At 43.2% G+C, this 25,255-nt stretch overlaps 1 protein-coding gene across 6 annotated transcripts in view; it reads left to right on the forward strand.

Annotated features, from left to right (window-relative positions):
* The first annotated feature begins 1,227 nt into the window (after positions 1-1,227).
* The window catches only part of cdk5rap2 (CDK5 regulatory subunit associated protein 2), a 74,472-nt gene continuing 50,444 nt past the window's right edge, over positions 1,228-25,255 (forward strand). For 5 of the 6 annotated variants that reach the window (XM_076980648.1, XM_076980653.1, XM_076980650.1 and 2 more), the window contains exons 1-14: positions 1,228-1,411; positions 6,036-6,100; positions 7,661-7,725; positions 9,210-9,320; positions 9,407-9,483; positions 9,692-9,809; positions 9,951-10,132; positions 10,348-10,489; positions 10,712-10,765; positions 20,838-20,972; positions 21,132-21,251; positions 21,389-21,481; positions 21,671-21,889; positions 22,000-22,170. In XM_076980648.1, the coding sequence (XP_076836763.1) occupies positions 1,359-1,411; positions 6,036-6,100; positions 7,661-7,725; positions 9,210-9,320; positions 9,407-9,483; positions 9,692-9,809; positions 9,951-10,132; positions 10,348-10,489; positions 10,712-10,765; positions 20,838-20,972; positions 21,132-21,251; positions 21,389-21,481; positions 21,671-21,889; positions 22,000-22,170 (1,605 nt within the window). In that variant the 5' untranslated portion in view covers positions 1,228-1,358. Of the gene's footprint in view, positions 1,412-2,911; positions 3,222-6,035; positions 6,101-7,660; positions 7,726-9,209; positions 9,321-9,406; positions 9,484-9,691; positions 9,810-9,950; positions 10,133-10,347; positions 10,490-10,711; positions 10,766-20,837; positions 20,973-21,131; positions 21,252-21,388; positions 21,482-21,670; positions 21,890-21,999; positions 22,171-25,255 lie in introns of those variants that run through there. The other variant, XM_076980651.1, reaches the window with a different exon arrangement.

A 25,255-nucleotide genomic window follows, 5' to 3' on the forward strand; every position in this document is an offset into this window, starting at 1 on the left:
AATCACTCAAACAAATATTTTTTGTCGTTTGTAGTTTTTTTAATTCGTCCAGTATTCCGTTACCTGGCCACCAGTGATGGCTTAGTTACCTTGAAAAAGTATCCAATTACTGATTTCTTCTTTAAAAAGTAACTTAGTTACGTTACCGATTACTTGATTTTAAAAGTTACTACGTTAGATTACAAGTTACTTTAGTAGTTACATTCAGCAGCAAAATGAGTTTTTCCAATACTCACTTTATTGGAAGTGCATTTTAACAGTAACAATGTATCTCCTGACATTACGTTTGTGTCGTAATTTCAAACATTTTAAAGTACTTTAGCCAAAATTCCAGCGCATTTCAAACCTGGAACACAATGCAACATTAAAATTGGTCAGGTAAATGTTCCTTCCCCTGTTTTTGAGGGATATTTCTTTACACTACCACATATCGTTACGGAGAAAGAATGACGTGAGTCGAGCGATACGGTCATATGCAAAAGTATAACTGATCCAAGAAGAAAGCAAATATATATATTCTAAGGAAAATAAAAAGTAACGCACCGTTACTTGGATAAGTAACTTTAATCTGATTACTGGACTGGAAATAGTAACTCGTTATATTACTCGTTACTGAAAAAAGTGGTAAGATTAGAGTAACGCGTTATTAAGTAACGCGTTACTGACATCACTGCTTACCACAAGAGATAAAAAACTCGTCTTCGCTCATCAATCTGTCGTAATTTAAATAAAGGCATGTAGGGGGCAGCAGTATGCCGCTTTTATACTGACAACGTGTGGATGAAAGGCCTCTCTCTGGTAGTTACCGGAATTGTGAATGCCATTTTACCCTTGTTACTGTTGTTGAGTTAAGTCTGGTTTAATTTGGATCGATATAGCTTTCGATATTTTAAAACGAAGCAATTTTTAAAGATTTTATGTAGATTTTATGCGATCTGAGTGAAGTAATTTCAACTCCTTTTCATCAACATTAATGCAATTACTATTATGCCTTATTATTATAAATAAAATGTTTACTCTGTCCAAGAGTTCCGAAAAACATAAATATACCTTCCATAAACGACATAAATACGTTTCATAAAACGTGTCAAAATACAGCACAGAACGGAAATAAATCATACATAAAAGAACCAATCGCCGTAAAGAATAGTTTGTGTGAGCCAATGGGTGAGGTCCGGTGTGGTCGCGCGCGGATGTGCCGAACAGCTCCAACTTGGCTCTCGTCCGGTGATGTCACTTGTTCTAAAATGGCGGTACTAACGTCTACTTTGAATTTACTTGCCGCTCATTGAATAAAAACAAATGCACTGTTTTGTGTTACTCTTGCTCTCAAGGACAGATCACATATTCTTGCAATAATGGATTCGGTAGTGGGAGAAGATCAAACGCTTCCTTTTGACATTAATGGAAGGTATGTCCTTTTCAAAAATAAAAAAATTGCGCCCCGTATACCAGACGGTTGTTTCAGGTCGGCTAGTCATCTGCCTAGCTGGTGTTGTTTTATATGTTAATTATCTGGACTGGTGTTATATATGTTTTATATGTTAATTATCTGGACTGGTGATGCTTTATATGTTAATTATCTGGACTGGTGATGTTTTATATGTTAATTATCTGGACTGGTGATGTTTTATATGTTAATTATCTGGACTGGTGTTATATATGTTTTATATGTTAGTTATCTGGACTGGTGATGTTTTATATGTTAGTTATCTGGACTGGTGATGTTTTATATGTTAATTATCTGGACTGGTGTTATATATGTTTTATATGTTAGTTATCTGGACTGGTGATGTTTTATATGTTAGTTATCTGGACTGGTGATGTTTTATATGTTAATTATCTGGACTGGTGATGTTTTATATGTTAATTATCTGGACTGGTGATGTTTTATATGTTAATTATCTGGACTGGTGTTGTTGTATGTTAATTATCTGGACTGGTGTTGTTGTATATGTTAGTTATCTGGACTGGTGTTATATATGTTTTATATGTTAGTTATCTGGACTGGTGTTGTTATATGTTAATTATCTGGACTGGTGTTATTATGATTTATATGTTGTTTTAGGTTAGTTATCTGGACTGGTGTTGTTTTATATGTTAGTTATCTGTATTGATGTTGATTTATATGTTATGTGTTGTTTTATGTTCGTTATCTGGACTGGTGTTGTTTTATTTTAGCTATCTGTACTGTGCCCAACACCTACTACTTGTGGTGATGCAGTTAAACACTTTTGCTGTCATTTGCCATTTAATCGCCATACGTGAAGCACACCAGTTAACTTTAGCTAGCTCATCTAGCGTACCAGCTCAGTAACGTTAGCTAGCTAACCTCGTTATGTTAGTTTATCTTAGATATCTGTACAGAGCCGAGCTAAATCACAGCGACATCAACATCACCACGTCCTCGTTTTACACAGAACATAAATACTCCCTGTCCATCCACTACACACATTACCCCAAAATAAGAGCTTTGAATGGATAGATGGCTGGACGGTAGCTGGCTAGCCAACACGTTAGTGATGTTCATGACAGCAACATTACTAAACGTAACTAAGCGTTATTTTTGTTGGCCGGACGTAAGATAACAATCGGAACTATTAACTATCTTGTAATGTATCTAAGTTGGCCACTGACGCTACATAGCTACCCTAACTAGTAGCTATAATGTAACTAGTAGCTATAATTGGGCGAATTGTGGAGGTTATAGATAGCTTGAATGTCCTGTGGCTAAATAGATAATCCGACGTTAAAGTATTATTTAGCTTTGCCTATCTGACCTTTAAAAAGTAGTGTGAACGTGGCGTGTTTAATAAGGTGTCGGGTAATGTCATATACGCGCTGCTGGTTGTGATATCTGTTGTCATTTAGAGTAACACAAGCTGGTCCTTCAGTGTCCTGAGCGCTCCGGGCGCCACCGTAAATATAGCCGCACACGCAAAACTATCACTTTTGGAGTTAAGAGTTTAATAATAATGTTAAAGGATGCATCTATCTAAAGATGGAATCATTATACAATTACAGTATATTGCTCTAAATTACAATAATTTGTTACGTATGAGGAGGGAATAAATTAGTTATGTTGCGCAATTCCTGCTATTTTGGTGAGCGAGTATTTGCGGCGCAACGTCAAGTTCCTCACAAACGGGAAACGGCGCTGGCGGAAAAAACGGAAAAAGCCCAACTATGTGTGTGGTTTCAAGACGAAAGGAGTGAAACAGGTAGGTCACCCGGTCCTGAGTCGCTTGGACGTGTGAGATGTAGTCCAGGTCTGTAGTTTGGGGAGGACAAACGCGGCGTGTAGCGCTCAGACTCGAGCGACGCGTAACTGCGACGTGAGCGGGCCGTGTTTGTGTTGTTGTACGAGTATCTGTGTGTACAGTCAGGGCGGGCGGGTTTAGTTCTGATGTCCCCCCGCTGACGGTCACGCAGCGCCATAATGTCCCCGTTATGTTGTTGACAGACACGCAGGTGTCACGCCTGCGCCGAGTAACAGAAGACGTTAAGTGAGATCAGTGTTTGGACATGATCCGTTTGGGTTTTGTCACTTGACTCGCTCTTCCGAGCTGTCTTCCTGGCTTTGGTCCGTGGTTTATGTTGTATTACATCTTTGGATGCATTATATAATGCGTATGAGGGCGTGCACGTGAGAAGAGGAAGTTGTGAAGCAGAATGGTCGCATCCGTTTTGTTCCATTCACACACCCACCATGAAATCATACACGTGAATAAAACAACGTACCACACACATAGTCACACACAAAAACAACCCACCATGACATGGACCATCTGTTCCTCACTCAGGGCAGTATGAATGTTGACCTTGTGAGAATTCCTCTGGAGACGAGCTGGACTTTTGCGTCCCTGATTGGTCTCTTTCACACTTTTTAGGGTTGTTTGTTTGGTTGTGTGACAGTTGAGCACTGCTTGTGTGGTAATTACATGTTGTCTGTCTTCCAGTGGAAGGAATGGATTTGGCAATGCCTTAGGGAGAAACACAGAGAACTTATGAGGTCGCAGACAGTGGCAGGTGTTTAGTTAGAATATGCTTTATTTATAGTTTAATTCTTAATCTCGATGACAGATAGCAATGTTATTAATGTAAATTTTATTGATGGTGTCTATAGGTGCTTGTTGGTGCAAAAAAAGACTAAATAATTATATAGGATTAACTATGAAGGATGAACTTTTATATCAACAAGAGGACAGATTTACAGAGGCAGTGGCAGTAGTCTGTGTTACCCTGCTGTTCCTAACCCTGATCTTTGAAGGATGTGAGGACAGGTGACTAGTGTGGCTAATGGAGGGTGTGTGTGTGCGCGTGTTTGTGTGTGCGCACGTGTTTGTGTGTGCGCGCGTGTTTGTGTGTTTGTGTGTGTGCGTGTGTGTGTGTGTGTGTGTTTGTTTAAATAACCCAGTGCTTCCTGTAACAGACATGGACTGTAGATGAGTGACACAGATCTGTGTTATCAGCATAGCCATGAATACCAAGGCTCTTTCAGTGATCGACTTGACCAAGGGGAAGCATCTAAATCCTAAAGAGTCAGGAAGTGAACCACAGCTAAAGGCAGATGTCATGGCACCTGTGCTACCATGTTGAGCCATAGTGTGTTAAGTCCTCATGCTCTTGTGTTTACCAGTACACCTTGTCGGAACATGTCCCACGGGGCTTGCCATAGCAGGATGAGGAATTAAAGGGCAGAGGGGAGCTGACAGGGAAGGAAGTCATTCAGAGAAATGCTGATATCTGAGACACATGCATACATACACGCGCAGACACGCGCCATAAGCGAAACACTGCTATCTGAACCAAGAAAGGCTCGCACAGACTCTCTCTCTCTCTCTTTTCTTTGTTTCTTTCTCTCACTCTTTCACACACACACACACACACACACACACACACACACACACACACACACACACACACACACACACACACACACACACACACACACACAGAGAGACAGACAGACACACAAACCTACACATTCACTGATAAAGTTCCTACTGTTTGATCTGTTGAGTCCTGAAGACACACAAGCCTTTGAACATGGAGACTTGCTTGCTTACACACACACACACACACACACACACACACACACACACACACACACACACACACACACACACACACACACTCATGGTCTTCCACAGAAACACGTGCATATAAATCCCAGTATCTGTATTGGGGACTACATTACCCAAGTTCCCCACCCAGACGTACGTGTTTGACTAGTCATAATGCAGCTCTGTGTTTCCCCATGTCCTTGGGGAATCTCCATGTGCAAAGTTGGTTGTGTTTGTTTCAAGGGAAGCAGCATTTATGCCATTGCTTGAGGTGAGGTTTAAAAATGGTCTCTATTTTATAGTGTGTGGAGGAATTCTGGGTAATTATGCAGTGTTTCTAAAGGCTGCACCGTCCTCATATGTGTGGAGTATTGGGGGTGATGGTGTGTGGTGTTCACTGCTTGGGTCCAGTCATCAGTCCAGCTGTTTGTTGCCCCGCTTTTTTGTTCTTTTATACACACACACACACACACACACACACACACACACACACACACACACACACCATTTACTAGTTATTCATGCACCACTGTCTGCCTTGAGTATAGTATCCCCTACAACATTAAGAACATAAGGAACAGATTGTTTTCTCTTTCTCTCTCTCTCTCTCTCTCTCTCTCTGTGTGTGTGTGTGAGCATGCGAGTATTAGCCTTTAAATAAGCCCATTATAAGAGCTATTTTATTAGGTGAATGAAAGTATTTGTATGTGCTTTTTATACACAGTAGCTCCATGTAGAGGTGTGTGTGTGTGTGTGTTTGTGTGTGGTGAGTGTTCTGTGTGTGTTTGCAGTATCTGAATAAGTTGAAATTGGATGGGTTTAAAGTGGTTGTTGTGTTGAATGAGTTATTGTGCTCATAAGTGTGTGTTTGGTTTTCTGACTGTGTCTTTGTGTAGTGTGCGCGTGCGCACTTGCGAGTGTGTTTGTGTGTTAACATCCCCACCAATGGTGTTTGTGTTCTCTGTATAGCTGCAGTATATCTAGACTGCCAGAGCCTCTGAGCAGCCACGAGTTCAGCATGGACGACGTGACAGGTACAGCTGATTCTCTCTCTCACACACACACACACACACACACACACACACACACACACACACACACACACACACACACACACACGTACTACCGTGACATTAGAATACCACTGTAATACAATCCAACCATCTAAAAGAAACCATGGTGTTTTCACATTGGTGTGTGTGTGTGGGGCTCTCCATCCTTTTCACACTGGGCCCTTGTCTTGTTCCGAGTGAGCTGATGATCACCTTACATAACCCGACACCGGGGACACTTACAGCCTCGTTCTTCATCATTTCTTCATCTTAAGCCTGCATATGTGTATTTGTGCGCGTGTGTGTGCGCGTGTGTGTGTGCGTGCGTGCTCCTCTCTGAAACACATACACACACGTCAGGGCTTATGAAAGATTTGAGGATTTTGATATGACATCCACAGGATTAGGTTTGTTCTGAACTAAAGACACATGACCTTTAAGTAAAGAAATATAGAATGTGTTTATATGGATGAAACGAACACAGATCTCACACACACACACACACACACACACACACACACACACACACACATTTTGGTTGCCGAATATTCAATGCATCTGTAAGTTATAACATTGGGGCTAATATGTTACGCAAGTAAGCTGCTGCAATTTAGCACACCTTCATCTAGCTGTAGCGTTAAGTTAGCGCGCCTTCATCTAGCTGTGGCGTTAAGTTAGCGCGCCTTCATCTAACTGTAGCATTAAGTTAGCACACCTTCATCTAGCTGTAGCGTTAAGTTAGCGTGCCTTCATCTAGCTGTGGCGTTAAGTTAGCGCGCCTTCATCTAACTGTAGCATTAAGTTAGCACACCTTCATCTAGCTGTAGCATTAAGTTAGCACGCCTTCATCTAGCTGTAGCGTTAAGTTAGCGCGCCTTCATCTAGCTGTAGCGTTAAGTTAGCGCGCCTTCATCTAGCTGTAGCGTTAAGTTAGCGCGCCTTCATCTAGCTGTAGCATTAAGTTAGCACACCTTCATCTAGCTGTAGCGTTAAGTTAGCACACCTTCATCTAGCTGTAGCGTTAAGTTAGCGCGCCTTCATCTAGCTGTAGCGTTAGCACACCTTCATCTAGCTGTAGCATTATGTTAATGAAGCTTCATCCAGCTGTAGCATTAAGTTAGCAAACCTTCATCCAGCTGTAGCATTATGCCAGTTCCAAACATTTCTATGCTATTTGTTGTTTCTTAAGTGAAGCAACACTTCATAGTTTACTAGTAACATATAGTAAATGTATGACCATAGGAATGTGAAATATCAGAATTTAAGCCTTAACTTTATCTACCAGGACTGTTGCGGGGTCCTTCACCAGCAGCACCTTCCACCGCACGCACCAATAACACGGGGCTGCCCGCAGACATGCCTGACATAATATCTGCGTTATTAAACATCGAAATCGGTTGATGCCGATATAAAAATGGCAAATATCGGCCAGATATATCGGTCGACCTCTACACACGCAATTGCACCGTGGCTACAAATGTAATCTGCCATGTTTTCACTCTTCTTATTGGTTGTTCTGTGTACTCCTCTGATTGGCTGCAGCCTCCATGTTCCCTGGGCAGAAGATGTCTCCGGCCAAAGCCTTAACCATGAAGGACTACGAGAATGTAAGTGCCGGCCCATCAGGCCCAACGCCGGTCAGGCCCATCGGCTTTGCTGGGGGTGGTTAGCGCTTCCCTGTGTGTGTGTGTATGCGTGTGTGTGTGTGTATATGTGTGTGTGCGTGGCTGTGTGGGTGTGTGCTGTCTATATATCTGCCTCAGCTGTAGTTTTGGTTTTCCTGAGGCTACTTTTGTATATATGTGTATGATGGTGGGGGTGATGGATCAGACTCTTCTTGAGGCCTGAGAGGGTGGAATGTTTGGACCCCGGCCCTCGCCGTGGTTACGGGTCGCCAATGACAGCGTGCACTTGGCCGTGTTAGGCACTGCAGAGGCAATCCCTCTCTCCCCCTCCCTGTCTCCATCTCTCTCTCTCTCTCTCTGTCTCTCTCTCTCCCCCTTTCCATCTCCCCCTCCCTGTCTCCATCTCTCTCCCCTTTTCATCTCTCTCTCCCTCCCCCTCTCTCTCTTTCTCTCTCTCTCTCTCTCTCTCTCACTCTCACTCTTTATCTCTCTCTCACTCTCTCTCTCTCTCTCTCTCTCTCTCTCTCTCTCTCTCTCTCTCTCTCTCTCTCTCTCTCACTCTCAGTTCAGTTCAGATGAATCATAACCAAATAAGGGTACATCTGCTTTGCCAGAACCATGTTACAGCACTGGACAATAATGAATAACTGGATTCTTAGACAATGTAACATTATTGAGTCCCATAACGGGAGCCCCTGCCTGCTGTGTTCATGGTGGATGTTTGGGCTGTCTGACGTGATGTTCTGTGATGTAGAGCGTGAAACCCAAGATCTGCATGCACAGGCCTTTGAGGATAACTTGACCTCAAAGTGTCAAGACAGTGTTTGTCTTTTGTGAGAAGTGTGTCTTTGTGAAAAGTTATTTTCATGAACAAGCGGTTGTCGTAAAAACAAACAAACAAAAAAACAACCAAAAAACAAACATGCATGTTTGTCTTTATCTCTGATATTCTCTCTCCCATAACTCCTCCCCTCGTCTCTCTGTTTATTTCTGTTCCTCCTCATCTACATCTTTGTTTCTCCTCATCCGTGTTTCTCATCTGTTTCTCCTCATCTCTTTATCTGTTTCTCCTCACCTCTCTGATTATCTATGTTTCTCCTCACCTCTCTGTCGGTCTCTCACTCTGTTCCTCTTTCTGTCTCTTTCTCCATTCTCTTCTGTCTCATGCCCCTCCCCCTCTCTCTGCCCCAGATGTTGGATAGAACAGCACACTAAGGCATTCACTGCCCTTGCCTGTGCACACACATACACACAAACACACGTGCACACGCGTGCGTATACACACAAACACATCCTGTAAGTCATGCCAAATCTCCCCCACCCCCAACCTTTCTGTGTAGTCTAACTGTGCTCTCATTCATCTGTTCATTCATAAATATTCATAAAATGATTTAAAGGGAATGGCATGATAAAAATAGATTGTGCTTATTTAACAAAAAACATTTATACATTTTTGTATTTTGCAGCAAATTACTGCTCTAAAGAAAGAAAACTTTAACTTGAAACTGAGAATCTACTTCCTGGAAGAGCGTGTTCAACGTAACTGTGACGATTCTACTGAAGACATCTACAAAACGGTATCTTTCTCTCACACACACACACATTAATGACTGCATTAATATCCCTTTATGTGACGTTTGCGTGTGTGTGTGTGTTTGTGTAGAACATTGAGTTAAAGGTGGAGGTGGAGTCCATGAAAAGAGAGCTCTCAGAGAAACAGGACCTACTGGTGTCTGCATCGTAAGCCCCGCCCACTGCACATGTCAATCCATGGAAATTAGATGTGTCACCCATTGATGTGAACTTTTAAAATAAAGAAAGAAATTGCTGATTTATACTTGTATATGTTTAAAATAATGTGTGTGTGTGTGTGTGTGTGTGTGTGTGTGTGTGTGTGTGTGTGTGTGTGTGTGTGTGTGTGTGTGTGTGTGTGTGTGTGTGTGTGTAGGAAAGCCCTTGAGAGTCTGGCCAGTAGAGACTCTGGAGAAGGTGTTAGAGAGCGTGCCCAGAGAGAGATGGACTCACTCAGAGATGCTTTCAGTGCCAGGATCAGTGAACTGGAAGAGGTAAAACACAGTGCACAAAGATTATGTCTGCCTTCCTGCAACTTCAGGTTTTAATTGTTTTCTCTCTCTCTCTCTCTCTCTCTCTCTCTCTCTCTCTCTCTCTCTCTCTCTCTCTCTCTCTCTCTCTCTCTCTCTCTGTAGTCATTGCGCTGTGCAGAAGAGGAGGTGGAGAAGATGGCCTCCATCGCTGAGCAGGAGAAGCTGAGGTGTCTGGCCTTGGAGAAAGACCTCCAAGCCACTGCCCAATCGCAACCCTCCAGCGGCCCTGGCTCCACCCCTGGGCGGGTTCACGAGCTGCAGCAGGCTCTGCAGGAGAAGGACGGGTGAGTCCTGACAGTCTGTGTCACCTGGCGCAGCGTCGTCCTCAGGACCACGTTCACACGTCTTTATCTCTTCTGAATATGCTGTTTGAATGTTCCCAGTTGTTCTTGTTGTTGTTGTTGTGATTCATCTAGTGATGTGATTTTCATCTCTTCAGTTATTTGAATCTAATTCTGCCTCCCAACATGATGCTAACTTTTTCCACCTTCTTTCACAGAGTGATTGAGCGTCTCCAGGAGTCTATCAAAAACCAGGATGCTCTGATTGGAGAGCTGCAGAAGAAGTGCCCCGAGCAGCCAGTCACAGAGCAGATGGCACAGCTCAGCGTTCTGATTGGTCAAAAGGACAAGGAGCTACAGGTCATTTTGTTGCTGTGGCTGGTTAGATGTGAATCATGTTTTAAAGCCTCTCTTTTTGCCTTCATGAGTGTATCATCAGTGTATCCAGCGTACAGCCACCACACCACAACCACACCCCCACCCACACCCCACCTCTATCATCACTCCTTCCATAGTCAGCCTCCCTTCCTAGCGTTTTATGGTAAATTAAATACTAACACGGCATTCTTTTGGTTTACGCAGGCTCTGAAAGATGAGTTGGACCAGGAGAGACAGAAAACAGAGAAAGAAAACCAGGTGTGTGTGTAAGCATGAACACAATCATACTGGGGTGATCCACAAGCACCAGGCAGACTACAGCTTACTTAGTGATCTACTGAATTACATCATGGGCATGTGTGTGTCTAATTCCCCATGGAAATTAAGATATGTTAGACCCTACCCAAACACACCTACAAAACACACACTCACGTGCACATTTCCCCTGGGTCTGTGTGGTTTACACCAGCCACCTGTCAGACCCTCTCTAGGTGGAGCTGCCGTCGTAGGTGGAGTCGTGGCAGCTGTTAGCTGGCCCTGCCTGGCCTCCTGGCGCTGTAGCACACACACATACATACACACTCCTCCGGCCTCATCTGGGGGCAGAGCCCTGCTCCTCTTGCAAGGTCTGTTTGTTCATAACTTGTTTTGGATGGTGAGATCTAGTCCTGAGCAAGCTGGACTCAGTAGAGGTCTAAATGCACGTTAAACACTAGGGCTGAACGATTTTGGAAAATAATCAAATTGCAATTTTTTATCTATAAATTGCGATTGCGATTTAAAATCGCAATTTTTTTCCACTGTTTTCAGGAAACTCTGTTTCGGCATTTTTTATACAGCTCAGATACAGGGTTGCCAACTTTTCAAGATCGCTTGGAGTGAGACTTGAACCTGGAGTGGGTGGCGAACGTAATGTGCTGTTATGGGGGGGGGGGGGGGGGGGGGGGGGGGGTGTAAAATGTATATTTGTAAAAATACAAAATTTAAGTATTATTATATCGTGATCGATCGATCGCCCGTGGTTGGCGCCAGAGCGAACTAGTAACTTTTCTCAATGCGTGAGAGTTGCCAACCCTGCAGGTATAGCAACTTGGCTAAAAATATGTGCGTGAGTGCATTTGGTAGCGCATATTCAGTGTGTTTAACAAAGCCATGAAGCCGGGCTTGTTCACTAATATTAACGGACATCATGTCTTTCACTATGAACTCCGTTACTGCCCGAGTTATTTCAGCGTGCCGCTTCAAATTATATCCATAAGGAGTTACACTTTCAAACGGTTCGGTCAGTGAACCCTGTCTGCTGGACCACGGTCAAGCTATCCGCGCTTTTGCGATTCATCCGTGCTTTAAATCTTATTGCGCCTATATGCGTGATTTTACGGTATTTCGCTGCTCACCGCATACTAAGGCTGTATAAGCGCAGAGAAACACTTTGGCCTATTTGAAGACGCAGCACTGGTCATTGGCATTTTAGCCTTACAAATATAAAACGAGGCTTTGTGGTGTTTTTTAATGCTGGAGAAGGTTTGTAGTGTTACCTCGCGTCGTAGCGACAGTAGCAAGGCACGTTTGACACAGTACCTGACGTTGAGCAGCATCTTTTTAAAAGCCAAAGTAATTTCACACAACTGATGGCCTGAAGCCATTGTGCAACAAGTTCAACTGCGCTGTGTTAACTTCACTTCTCCACCTCCCTGCCTCCTGCTCGGGTTTGCTCCGTTCGTGCTCGGGGGCTCGCTCCCAAGTCACGTGATCAGTTTAAATCGCAGCCTGTGCGATTAGAGAATCGCGTTTTAAAATATCGCGAGATTATTGCAAATGCAATTAATCGTTCAGCCCTATTAAACAACAGAAGCCAGAGTGTGCGGATGTGTGATGTTCTGTTTTACCACAACAGTTGCCATGGGGCAGTTTGATAACCTTGTAGTGTTCATATGGTTATGATGCTGCATTGTTGCTAAGCGCCAGCTGCCCCACGGAGGGCTGTTTCTTGTGTTTGCCCCAGACTGGTAGTTTAATTTAGATCAAACAATTGAAATGGTTCAGTGACTGTGATGAACAATATTAATTGTTGTAGGGTGATGTTATACCCTGCACACACCTCCTGCAGTATTAATATTTCAGCCAGACCTCCAGCACTCCAGCATACTTTCACTTCCAGACATCTGCTGGTTAATGTTGTGAGATATATATATATATTAGGGGTGGGACGCTATCAAAAAAATTAATCGAATTAATTACAAGCGTTGTAATTAATTAATCGAAATTAATCGCATTTTAATCGCATTTCAATATTTAACGTGAGAAATATTAATTTAAGTTTGAATGATGAATGAATCAATGAACATAAGCATAAACTTCAACATCTTGTTTATTTTTCCACCAGTCTACTACACAGACCAATAGATGAGTGCAGAAAACAAAGCAAAGTTTTCAGAACACTGGAAATTCTGACCAAAAATGTTTAATTTTGGGAGCTTTGCTCATGATATTGGAAGAATAAGAAGAAGTGAAGTAAATCAGATGTTTTTTAATACCATTTTAGATGGTAGACTTTCTTTAATTTCCCAGGCCTCTTACACAGGCATCTCCATAGTGCCTAGTGATCTTCTGCATGCTCAAAGCAAATGACTGGATCTTTCATTCATCATCTATAATATGAGCTGTCACACCAAGATAATTCTTGTTGCTAACAGAGGTCCAGTGATCCCCAGTCAGAGCTACATTTAGGGCACTCTTCACAATAACCAAATAATGTGATGCGTAAAGTATTGTAATGATCCTTAAGGGATTATTGGGTTACTGTTTCTTTAAGTTAAGTTGTGTGTGCGAGTGGAAAAGTGCACGAGGAGCGAGACTGAGAGAGAGAGAGAGGATTCGGTTATTTTTCTTGAGTGAGTTCGCTTGTATTAATGTTTAAATAAAAGAGACGAGTTGTCAACAGTAAACTGTCCTGGTATTTAACCAACGTTACAGTATAAACGCCTCCGCCGCTCGTGCGAGGTGTGCGGAGTCGCGCGCGTCACTAGCGAAAGTTTAATCCAGTCTTGATTAGGTTTAATCAGTCTTAATGGTCCAATGAAAGTAATTTAAAAACCAGGACATTTCCTCACTTAAAAAAACCCCGGGACAGGATGTGAAATACGGACGTTTGTTCACCCTATCGTACTAGGAATACATTTATCAGCTAAGTGATCATTACTGACCTGCGCATTAGTACCAACATGTTTTGCGTTGAGGCGGTAACGAAGGGTGGAAGTGCTCGTGTGATAAGCGAACTCCTTCCTACATAAAATGCAAATAACACTATATTTATTTTTACTTCCATCTGGACGTTTCTTATATTTATATTTCCCATCCACCAGCGTAGCGTCTTCACTCATCTCCATCATGCTCATCTTATTGTGCGTCCATATAATCTGTATGTCTGGAACTCGTGCACTGAGAAACATTCACGGTGCAAAAGTGTCTCATGCGTTAAATGCGTTAATTTTTTTAGTGCGTTAATTTTCCTGTAATTAATTAATCGAAATTAACGCGTTAAAGTCCCACCACTAATATATATATATATATATATATATATATATATATATATATATATATATATATATATATATATATATATATATATATATATATATTAGTGGTGTAGCGAACTGCGCTGGGCAGAACAGGGAGGCGGACACAAACGCTGAGGAGAGCGAGATTTATTACAGGGAATTCCAAAAGCAGCGTCGAAATAACGGGCACGGGTCATAACAGGAGGGCAATCAGGACATGAGATAACAACAGACATACTCGGACAGAGAAACCAAACACGACGGGGAAACACGGAACAGGCAGGAATACTTGCAGTGGAAAAAATACAACGAACAGGAATAGACAAAAAGACCGATACAGACATGGGCAATACAAGGACTATATATACTGAACTAAACTAGGACCAGGTGATAACAATGACGACAGGGGCGTGGCAGATAATAGGAAATCATGGGGACAAACGAGCAGGGCGGGATGAACAGGCAAAAAACACAGACGTGAGAGAACCCGGAGTGACAGCTAGGAGAGGGGGCGTTGCCATACGTGACAAGGGGTGGGCATAGATTATTTTTTTAAATCTAGATTAATCTCACTGAAATCTTGAAATTAATCTAGATTAATCTATATTAAAATGGCTCATATGCGTGCTACCCAAGTAATGACTAAAAGTCAGTTTTTGAGATAGGGTTTCTTAATACAGGTGGTGCATTAGACCAGGGGCTCATCTCCTGTTTCCAAAATGCATCAATGACTGCTTGAGAAAGCTGTTCTACTTTGATTCAGGGTTCGTACGGTCATGAAAAACCTGGAAAAGTTATGGAATTTGAAAATAGCAATTTCCAGGCCTGGATAAGTTTTGGAAAAATAAAAAATACTCAAATGTTTTGGAAAAGTCATGGAAATTTGCTTGACACAATAAATGTATGTTGTTCTGATAACCGGAAGAAAAAATTAATAAATATAATATAGCCATTTTTTTTCATTGTGCGGACCGCTAACGTAACTTCACACCTTAGTTCACTGCGTTAGCGTCGGACTCCAAGCGGAGCTGTAGATTGTACTTTGATGTAAATCAGCGTAATGCTGGTAAATGCCGATTAAACAATGACTGCTTCAGTTGGACAAATACAAGCTATGGCTTGTGAAAGACAAGGACACGGGGCGTGCAAAATGTGCACGGTTAACGATGGGGTTAGAGACTGAAAAGTCCGTCATAAAGCAGTTTTTGTTGTTAAGCGCGACCCTAGATTTAGATACGTTTTGATCGTAAACACAGTATAGAAAAAAAAACTAACGATGTCCTCGTGCGTACAACGCGAGAAAGAGCGATCGTGTTGCCGAGATGGGCTGCAGTGGAGCCTGTGCTGCCTCAGCTTATCGTACACAACACTCCACAACACTCCACTGTGCTGCCACTGCTCCTCCGGGCACGCACGAAAAAAAAAAGTAGGTCGTAACTCCGGTTTATATTGATATTGAAAATACGGTAAATGTTTATTTTTTCAATTAAACCACGTGGCTTGTCATTAATTTATGATATACTGTGGAATTTTGGCCTGGATTTTTTCTTATTTTTCATGTCTACACATATGTTTAGAGAATGTATAGTCATTAAAATTTGCCTCAAAGTCATGGAAAAGTCATGGAAAAGTCATGGAAATTGATTGTCAAAAAAGTGTATGAACCCTGTTGATACTTGAAGAAAAAAAACATGCTCAATAAAATGTAGGCTACTTGTGTTCAACGGTTTATTCATTCAGTTAAACATGAATTTGTAAGCCTACATACTGTACATTAAAAGGGGTTGATAACATGTTTATTCAGCTAAACATGATATTTGAAATGTAAGCCAACATTTAGTACATTTAACCTCACGGACGTAATCACAGACTTTTTCAAAAGCCGGTTTTGGTCCTCTGCAGTTTTAACGGTTAAAAAGAAATATTTAAATAGCAACGAATCTAGCGCTAGGACCATGCAGAAAACGACCGCTCCGAGCTCCTCTCCGGTAACACTTCACGTTCCTAAAAATTAATTTTCCATGAAGCAAACCTGGCGACTTCGTGGCTGCATCCATGTAAACACACGAACGATTTGTAATTCACAGGTTTGAAAACTCGTTCTCGCCCCTACTGTGCAATTTGGTTAGGAATACAGCCGATCAAGTTGAAAGTCATCATACTTTGCTTACCCATTTTGACCCAGTTCCTAACCCAACTTTAAGAATAGATTAACGGCGATAATTTTTATATCGCCCGATAAGAGTATCAAATTAAAGAACGCCGTTAACGGCCCACCACTAATATACACACACACACACACACACACATACTTCTCTAATATAAACCACCAGTATGACATTCAAACTCTGAGGAAGAAGGACCCGCTGGGCATGATAGGAAAGCCCCACCTCCTCCTGACTTGCTATTGGCTATGAGCTGGCTGAATTCGGTGTAAAACCGTACACATCTGTAAACGTGCCTGGTCATTATGGCTTGTAGGTTATGCTGTGGTTAGTGACAGTCATTCAGCAAAGGGCTTTCAATTATCAAGCACTTTGTTGAAGGGCACAGTGCCAGGAACTGTCAGCTGGGACCAAATCCATGACCTCTGGAACTTGGAGACAAAGAGAGACTATGCGGAGCCAGAGAGAGACTATGTGTAGACATACAATGTGGAGACGGAGAGACGATGCGGAGACGGAGAGACGATGTGGAGACAGAGAGAGACTGCAAAGACAGACGCTTTGGAGACAAAGACAATTTGGAGACAAAGTGACAATTTAGAGACTGTGATGATTTGGAGACAGAGAGAGACTAAGCGGAGACTAACAGAGAGATGATGCAGAGACTAACAGAGTGATGATGCAGAGACTAAGAGACCATGTGGAGACTAGGAGAGATGGCCAGCAGCAATGGGGCTCAAGGATCGTGTTCTGTTGTCTTAAACATTGTGGTTGGTGTTCCAATTTGCAGTTGATTAGTGATCGGTTGAGTGTGTGTGTAACAGAAAGTAGTGGAAAGTACCGAAAAATTGTAATTGAGTAAAAGTGTATTTAATTTGCCTAAATTTTACTCAGAGTAAAAGTAAAATTACCCACTTACTTAGTTACTTTCAGTTATTTAATGCAAAAAAGGATGAGTCATGAATCAAATTCAGCAAAAATAGTTTTAATCGATTTCAAAGTGTATTTAAATGCACACCCAAGATCAGCTGGGCTCAGGAACATACTTCCTCACAGCACAAGGACAATCACAACCTGTACCATAAAGTGCCACGCATGTAACGTCGGGTGTACCAACAAGTACATACCGTGTCAAAACCAAGAGAGTTGTAGACCCAAGTGCCGACAAAACGCAAAGAGCAAAATGTGTGCGTGCGTCCACACACACACACACACACAAGCAGCAAATCCAATCACACGAGACGCGGAATAAACTCAACGTGTAGAAAATAAACTACCGCAAAACACACGGGAGAAAAATGCAACAGAATAGATGCGGAGAAAACTCAACGCGAGAAAACGAAACTTAGGATGCCAGGGGAAGTAACTGGCAGCAGGCAGAACGCCGCGATGAAACAAAAACCCTTCCCAAAATAAACAAAGAACGGATAGGAACAGATAAAGCAAGGGGAAAACTTGAGGTAGGCTAGTAAGCAGCGCAGGAGATAGTTACTCGAATAAGTAGTAGAAAATCAATAGAGATAAGAGAGACCGAGAGCATTAGCAAATTAGCAATTAGCAAATTTCCTAAGGCAGTCTGATCCCCTGATGTGTGTGTTGTCACTGGTACACAAACATTTGATCTTGCACATTCTGTCAGTGAGCAGTACAGGTACTTTGCAGCCCCTCTTTCCCCTTATCTCAAGTCTTGTGAAATTTTCGCTTAAGTCTTTTTCAAGCTTTGATAAACTCTGGAAGACGTCATCATTTAGAGGAGTTGTGTTTCTTTTCTCATACGTTTCATCCAACAGCTTTGCAGCTTCACCTTCTCGTCTTCAATTAAAAAGTATTACCTCTGATAGATAAAACACTCTGATAGACAGATTTCTCCATGCTATGGGATCTGGACTTTGTTCCATTTTTTCTGTCAAGATTGGTCCTGGCACACTTTGAAACAAATGTGTTCCAGTCAGAGTCAAGCAATTTGATGAAGTTCTGTACCTTCTGCCCCATCTGTGTCATCGTCCATTAAACTCTGACCAATGAGCACACTGAGTTTGTTTTAAAAATGCTGCCCTGAATGATGATTTAAAAAGCATCTCTTGCAGTAAATGTTCAGTGTAAATCAAATTTACATTTACATATAGTGCATTTAGCAAACACTCTTATCCAGAGTGACTTAAAATGTGCTTTGCCATATGCACACAGAATGCATCTATGACCATACAGTAGCTAGGTCAGAATTCAAGATACGCCTGAACCAGACTACTGCTAAACTACAGGAATCAATGCCAATACCTGGAAGTATAAATAAACATAGGCTCAACATCGCAAAACTACAGAAATTAAAACAATACCTAGAAGAAGTGTAAACATAAAGACTATATAATTCAATGTGAACTTCAATGACTACAGTTATATTCTGCAGTTTTATAAATTCCATATCTGCAGTTTTAGTGGTCGTTTAAGTACCCAAAAACATTCTGCAGTCCGGACAGCCAGTAAAATCAGATCCATTCAAGTCAGTATATTGTCAGTATTATTGTTGTCTAACATCTTTGTCAGTTGTTGTTTGACTATAGTAGTGCTACGTTACATTCATGAACATTGGCATAACTTTGAAAAAAATGCTTTATATAGCCTATATAATAGGCACGATGTCTGTTACTTGCTGGCTAGATAATGCTAGTGATGCAGATGATAGTAATGAAGGTAAGGGAGCTTGCAACCCTGAGGGGTTTGGTTCCTTTGATGGAGAGTACTTAAAGACAATCGATCACTAAATGAATGTTATTCTACAATATGTCTCATTAGGACTGCACAATAACTCAATATCAATATGTCGCGATAGAAAATGTTTCAATAATAGTGATATGATTTTGAAACACATTTTCAATATTTTGATAAATGCTATTTAGAACATTACAATGTTTTCATAACACGGTGCTGCCTTTATTGCACTGCATAGGTGGACCCCCATCAGCCCCAACCCCCCATTTTTTTTTCTAAAAGCCATAATGACAGCGGTGTTATTTTAAAATGTCAATGTTCCAGGCAGAGCTCCCGTAATCAGTGGTGATGAGCCACAGCTGTCTTCCTTCCTATTTAAGGAAGAGAACTGTGGCATCTCACTGCTGAATCGTTTGGTCTCCATGGCATACGTTTTGTCAGCCAGTCTTGAGTTATGTCCCCGATGTATGTCACTGCTCTTTCTCTCTCTCTGAGTCTTTGCTTATTCGAGTACTTTACTCCTGTGCTGCTTCCTGGCCTCCCTCAAGTTTTCTACCACTGTTATTGCTCTATCCAGTTTGGTTTTGTTTGGGAAGGGTTTTTTGTTATTTGCGACATTTGCCTGCTAGCCAGCTACTTCCCCTGGCGTCTTTTGTTTTTTTTTTCTTGGCTTTACGTTCTCTTTTCACACGTTGAGTTTTCTGCATTCTTTTGAGTTTACGTTTAGTATTTTCTCCCGCATGTTGTTACGGTCGAGTTTTGGTTCATGCATTGATTATTCTGTGTATTTTTCTGTTTTTCTTTCCATCGTTTCCCTCTGTGTTTTACCAAGGTTCTCGCTTTTCAGTGGTAGATATTTATTTATTTGTTAATGCTAGTTAAAAACAGCAACTTTATTAAAACCATATAGTCATGGTGGTGAGAGAGGGGCAGACAAATACACAGATGACAAGACAAATATTTCAAAAACCTACAACGAAGCGCTTTTGATATACAGTATGGGTCAGCTGGTCTTCCTGAATACCAGTCTCCTCGCTGGTGCTTAGTTCGGACATTTCACTCAAATTCTTGAGTCTCGACCATGAACATCTTCATACTAAACTACTCTTGTCTGCTATGCAATTGCTGGAGTGTGTAAATATAATTTTATTGGAGGATTTTTCATATACTTGACATTCATTTTTCAGACATTTGTAGGTACCAGGGTTGCCAACTCTCACGCATTGAGCGTGAGACACACGCATTTGACCGTTTTCACACGCTCTCACGCCACACTTCCGATATCCCACGCCGAAAAAAAATATCCAGTTTATTTACCTCAGATCCACATATATGATTCAATACGTTACTAGTTCGCTAGCTCTGGCGCCATCCACCGGCGATATAACACTGAATCTGTGTCCATTTTACATCCCCCCCCCCCCCCCCCCCCCCCCCCCCGCTCAACAAAATACACTCGCCACCGGCTCCAGGTTAAAATCTCACTCCAAGCGAACGTCAAAAGTTGGCAACCCTGAGGTACAGACATCCATTGTGGGCATTCTAGGCAGTTTCCTGTGGCATTTATATTGTTCATATCAATATCGGACTTATATCACATTGAAATTAATAAATGTATCGTGATATAAATTTTGCCCATGTTGTCCAGCTCTATGTCTCATTATAATAGTGGACTTGCACACAGTCAGATTTAGGCACAATGTGTGCTACTAGCTAGCTAGTTGCTGGTTCTGTGCAAAATGCATGTAATTGATTCATGATAAAATGACTTTTGCCTAAATTGACTGTCGTTTAGTAAATGTTTACTTTGCAGGTTTCTTCTCACCTGAATGGGTATTTTTTGACTGTGTGTGTGTGTGTGTGTGTGTGTGTGTGTGTGTGTGTGTGTGTGTTCAGGCATGCTCACTGAAGCAGGAGGAGTTGAAGAGGCTGCAGCAGACTACCAAGCAGCTGAGCGAAGATCTTCACTCCACCAAGAACAGCAGCCAAACACTTAAACACAGACTGGAGGAGATGGACCGTGAGAACAAGGTACACGCACACACATACTAACTAAAGGTTAGAAAAGCAGGCTCTGGACCGTAAGATTATAAGTTTGATTCCCTGGGCAACACTTTGTCCTACCTCAACACTCTTATCCGTGTGTGTGTGTGTGTGTGTGTGTGTGTGTGGGTGTGGGGTCACTGCCAGGCGCTCTCGGCTGAGCTGGAGCAGAGGGATGGTGAGTTGGGTGTGGAGAGGAGGAACTCTCTGAAGAGAGACAAGACCATCCAGGGTCTGAGCCTCCTGCTCAAGGAAAAAGAGAAAGAGGTAACACACAGACACACACACTCAGACACACACACATACCATTACAGGGGTTTAAATGTGTACCCCAGAAGTGTCATATAGGCCACCCTTTATGTTAACACTCCCTCTCTCTCTCTCTCTCTCTCTCTCTCTCTCAGGTTGAAGAGTTGTATGGTAATTTGGAGGAGAAGGAGCAGACTCTTGCCAAGACCAGAGAAGCGATTCACAAAGCCCAGCTTCAGAAGTACCAGGCAAGTAGACCAAACGTGTGTGTGTGTGTGTGTGTGTGTGTGTTATGATCAGTTGGTGTTGGTAGTAAGTATGTGTGAGAGAGACACGCATGTTGACGCTTGTGTGTGTGTGTGTCTATCTGCATGCGTGCCTCTGTGTGTGTCTGCATGTGTGTCTGCATGTGTGTGTGTGTGTGTGTGTGTGTGTAGGGGGCAGAGGAGCAGCAGGCTCTGCTGTTGTCCCAGCAGGTGGAGCTGGCGCGGCTGCAGGCGGAGGCCCACGCCTCTCTGCTGGAGGCCCAGCGTCTGCAGCGCTGCGTGGGCAGTAGGGAGGCGGAGCTAGATCTCCTACGCCAGGAAAAACAGCAGCTGGAGGCGGAGCTAGACCTGATGCAGCAGCAGAAGAGGAAGGGAGACAAGACCATCAACGTGAGTGTGTCTCTCAGACACGCACACACACACGCGTCTGTTGGGCCTCTGCTGCCTGACTCTGTGTGTGTTGAGTCCAGCAATGTGAGGTTCCTGTGTTCCCATGGCAGGACCTGCAGAACCAGCTGAAGAAGCTGATTGAGGCGCTGGCGGAGCGAGAGAATGCTCTAGAACATCAGAGCCAGGAGCAGCAGGAGCAGAACCACACCACCCAGCACCAACTACACAGCACCATCCAACACCTGAACACCACCCTCACACACAAAGAGCAGCAGCTGCAGGTACACACATACACACACCCACACAAGCACATACATGTTTTTGTGCATCGTGAGGGTCACCTGGAGGAATAGTTATATTGTGGGAGCCACCTTTTCCCATTGTCCTACAGACTTGAACAATAAAACTCATGCTTTGTCAAAATACTTGTCATTTCAAGTATTGAGTATACCTGAGGACCATCTTTACACACATCACCTGTTTACATTCTTTGATGGCCAGTTCCATGATGAGAAGGAACACTGCTAATCACTAATCTGGATAGATACATTAGTTTAAGACTTATTTATTAATAGTAACTATGACATGCAATGCAATAATAACCTTTGATAATCATAGATATCCAGCCTATAAAAAACTACAACAGAGGTGAGTATAAATCAACCATATCAACCTTAAAAAAATTATTGTGACGGGTAGGGTGTGCGAATAAAAAGGAAGCGATAACGCCAAGTCTCAGGGAAAAAGGATGGTTTAATAGAAAGTGTGTAAACCAAAACCCGTGCAATAGATCCAAATTAAGGATATAATGACCAGCGGTCAATTGGTACAAAGACAAGACATATATAGGCAAACAAACGACCCTCAGGTGAGACGGATCACGGGCTCCGCCAACCTGAGGGACGCACTCGACTGTCACAAAACAACAACAACAGCCGCTGTGGACGGAGGCGACCGGTAGGGGGCCGCCTCACTGTGACAGACCCCCCCACCAAGCCGCACTCCACTCCACTGGGTGTGTGGCACACAGCGGCTGCACACAAAACAAGAAGGGGCAGGAAGGCAGGGACACACCCCCTGCAGTCCGGGAGCTGAAACACAAAACATAAAACATTACTCAGCTCACCTCCCCGGGCGGGACCCTGGACCGACCGGGCCGTTTAACAACACAAAAACACGCCCGGTCACAGGGAGCCCCAAGGGTGTGCGGACAAGGAGCAACGGCTCCTTTCTCGTCTCTAGTGTGTGTGTGGGTGTGCAGGTTACCTCCCCGAGGTGTGGTTACTTCTCCTCCTGGGGAGCCAACCCCTCCCGGGGCCCCTCATCGCAAGGTGGACTCCTCCACCCAACCCAGGAGCACCAGAGACCGAGGCCCAGAGCACCCCCGATGCAGGCTAGGGAGCAGCCCCAAGGGCCTCCTGGTCACCCCGGGCAGGAGGGAGGACCTCCCTCCTCAGCAGGAGCTTCTCAGACCGGAGCCCCATGGTCCCCAAACATCCGGGAGCCCCAGCCCTCTAGGGAGGGGCTTTTCATGACCGGGCTCCAGTCACCCCACAACACACGGGGGCTCCTGCCAAGGTGGAGACCCCCACAAGGTCCAGGAACACCATGACACCGCCAGGGGGAAGCACCTGCACAGAAACAACACACACACACACACACACACACAACCACACACCAACATACAACACAAACGCGCCACACCGACGCCCGGGGTGTGGCACGGGAGGGACCACAACTGCCCCCCCCAACACACATTTAAGGGGAGGAGCAAGCGTGGAATTACACATAACGACATTTCACGAACACGCTAGGACACAACGAACACGCAAATACTAGACAAACAGAACTTGGTGCACAGACAGTAAACGAACGGGACCAAAAACATGCGTGCTCTACATATACATACACAATAGTGACGTGCCGCTCAGAGTCGCAGTCACTCCCCACATAAAACACAAGACACACGGGGAGCGAGGCGACAGTGACGAGTGGCGACCGCGTCACACACATGAAACATTGAACACAAAACAAACGAGCACGCACACTGATCCTCCGGTCCGCTACCCGTACACACTTATAACACACACATGAGAGTTTTCCCAGGCAGACACCCTGGTCCTCGCCGTGCCACACACAAACAAACGCACGGCGGAACTCTCGCAACAAACAACGGACATGAAGAGCTTTCCCAGGGCACACTGCCCTGGTCCTCGCCGTGCCACACACACACACACACACACACACACACACACACACACACACACACACACACAAAACAAAAGCACGGTGGAGCTCTTCAAACAAAACACCACACAGACAAACACTTACCACGAGACATGACCACGAACGAAGAAGAAAGTAAAGGAGACTGGCGGCTTCCGAAAGGGCGGCTGGTCATTCTGTGACGGGTAGGGTGTGCGAACAAAAAGGAAGCGATCACACCAAGTCTCAGGGAAAAAGGATGGTTTAATAGAAAGTGTGCAAACCAAAACCCGTGCAATAGATCCAAATTAAGGATATAATGATCAGCGTTCAACTGGTACAAAGACAAGACATATATAGGCAAACAAATGACCCTCAGGTGAGACGGATCACGTCACAAAACAACAACAGCCGCTGTGGACGGAGGCGACCGGTAGGGGGCCGCCTCACCGTGACAATTATCAAAATTTACCATTTTCTAAAATAAAACCTAGAACAAAAAACCCTCAGAGTTCAGTCTGTGTAAGGAATGTGTTGAAGTCTTAAACCAGTTTCTGTAATGCTGTGATGCGATTTTTCACATCTTTATAGCTAAGCAGTATCTGTCCTCAAGAGCCAATGGTTTAGCTTCTATACAGCGCACACAATTGGCTTTCCCTGGAACGTTCCAGCTTTTAATGAACCCTATCGTGCTTCTCCACAGCACCGACTTCATTACTCCTCCAGGGTACTCTCTTGAATGGACCTAAAAGATAAACAAAAAAAATACATCATGTTTTTTACAAAACATAAATTTTGTACCAGTGATACAATTTGTCTACGTTTGCAATTTGTGTTTATACTCCTATAGCTTGTATGCTGTCCATACCCTGCTTTTACATTTACAGTCATGGCCAAAAGTTTTGAGAATGATACAAATATTAATTTCTACAAAGTCTACTGCTTCAGTTTTTATAATGGCAATTTGCATATACACCAGAATGTTATAAAGAGTGATCAGCTTAACAGCAATTAATTGCAAAGTCAGTATTTGCCTAGAAAATGACCTTTATCCCCCAAAACACATTTCAACTTCATTGCAGCCCTGCCTTAAAAGGACCAGCTAACATAGTTTCAGTGATTGCTCCATTAAAGATGAGGACAGGGCTGGAGATCAATCTG

This window comes from Brachyhypopomus gauderio, chromosome 18, assembly GCF_052324685.1.
Source record: "Brachyhypopomus gauderio isolate BG-103 chromosome 18, BGAUD_0.2, whole genome shotgun sequence".
Taxonomy (NCBI): Eukaryota; Metazoa; Chordata; class Actinopteri; order Gymnotiformes; family Hypopomidae; genus Brachyhypopomus; species Brachyhypopomus gauderio.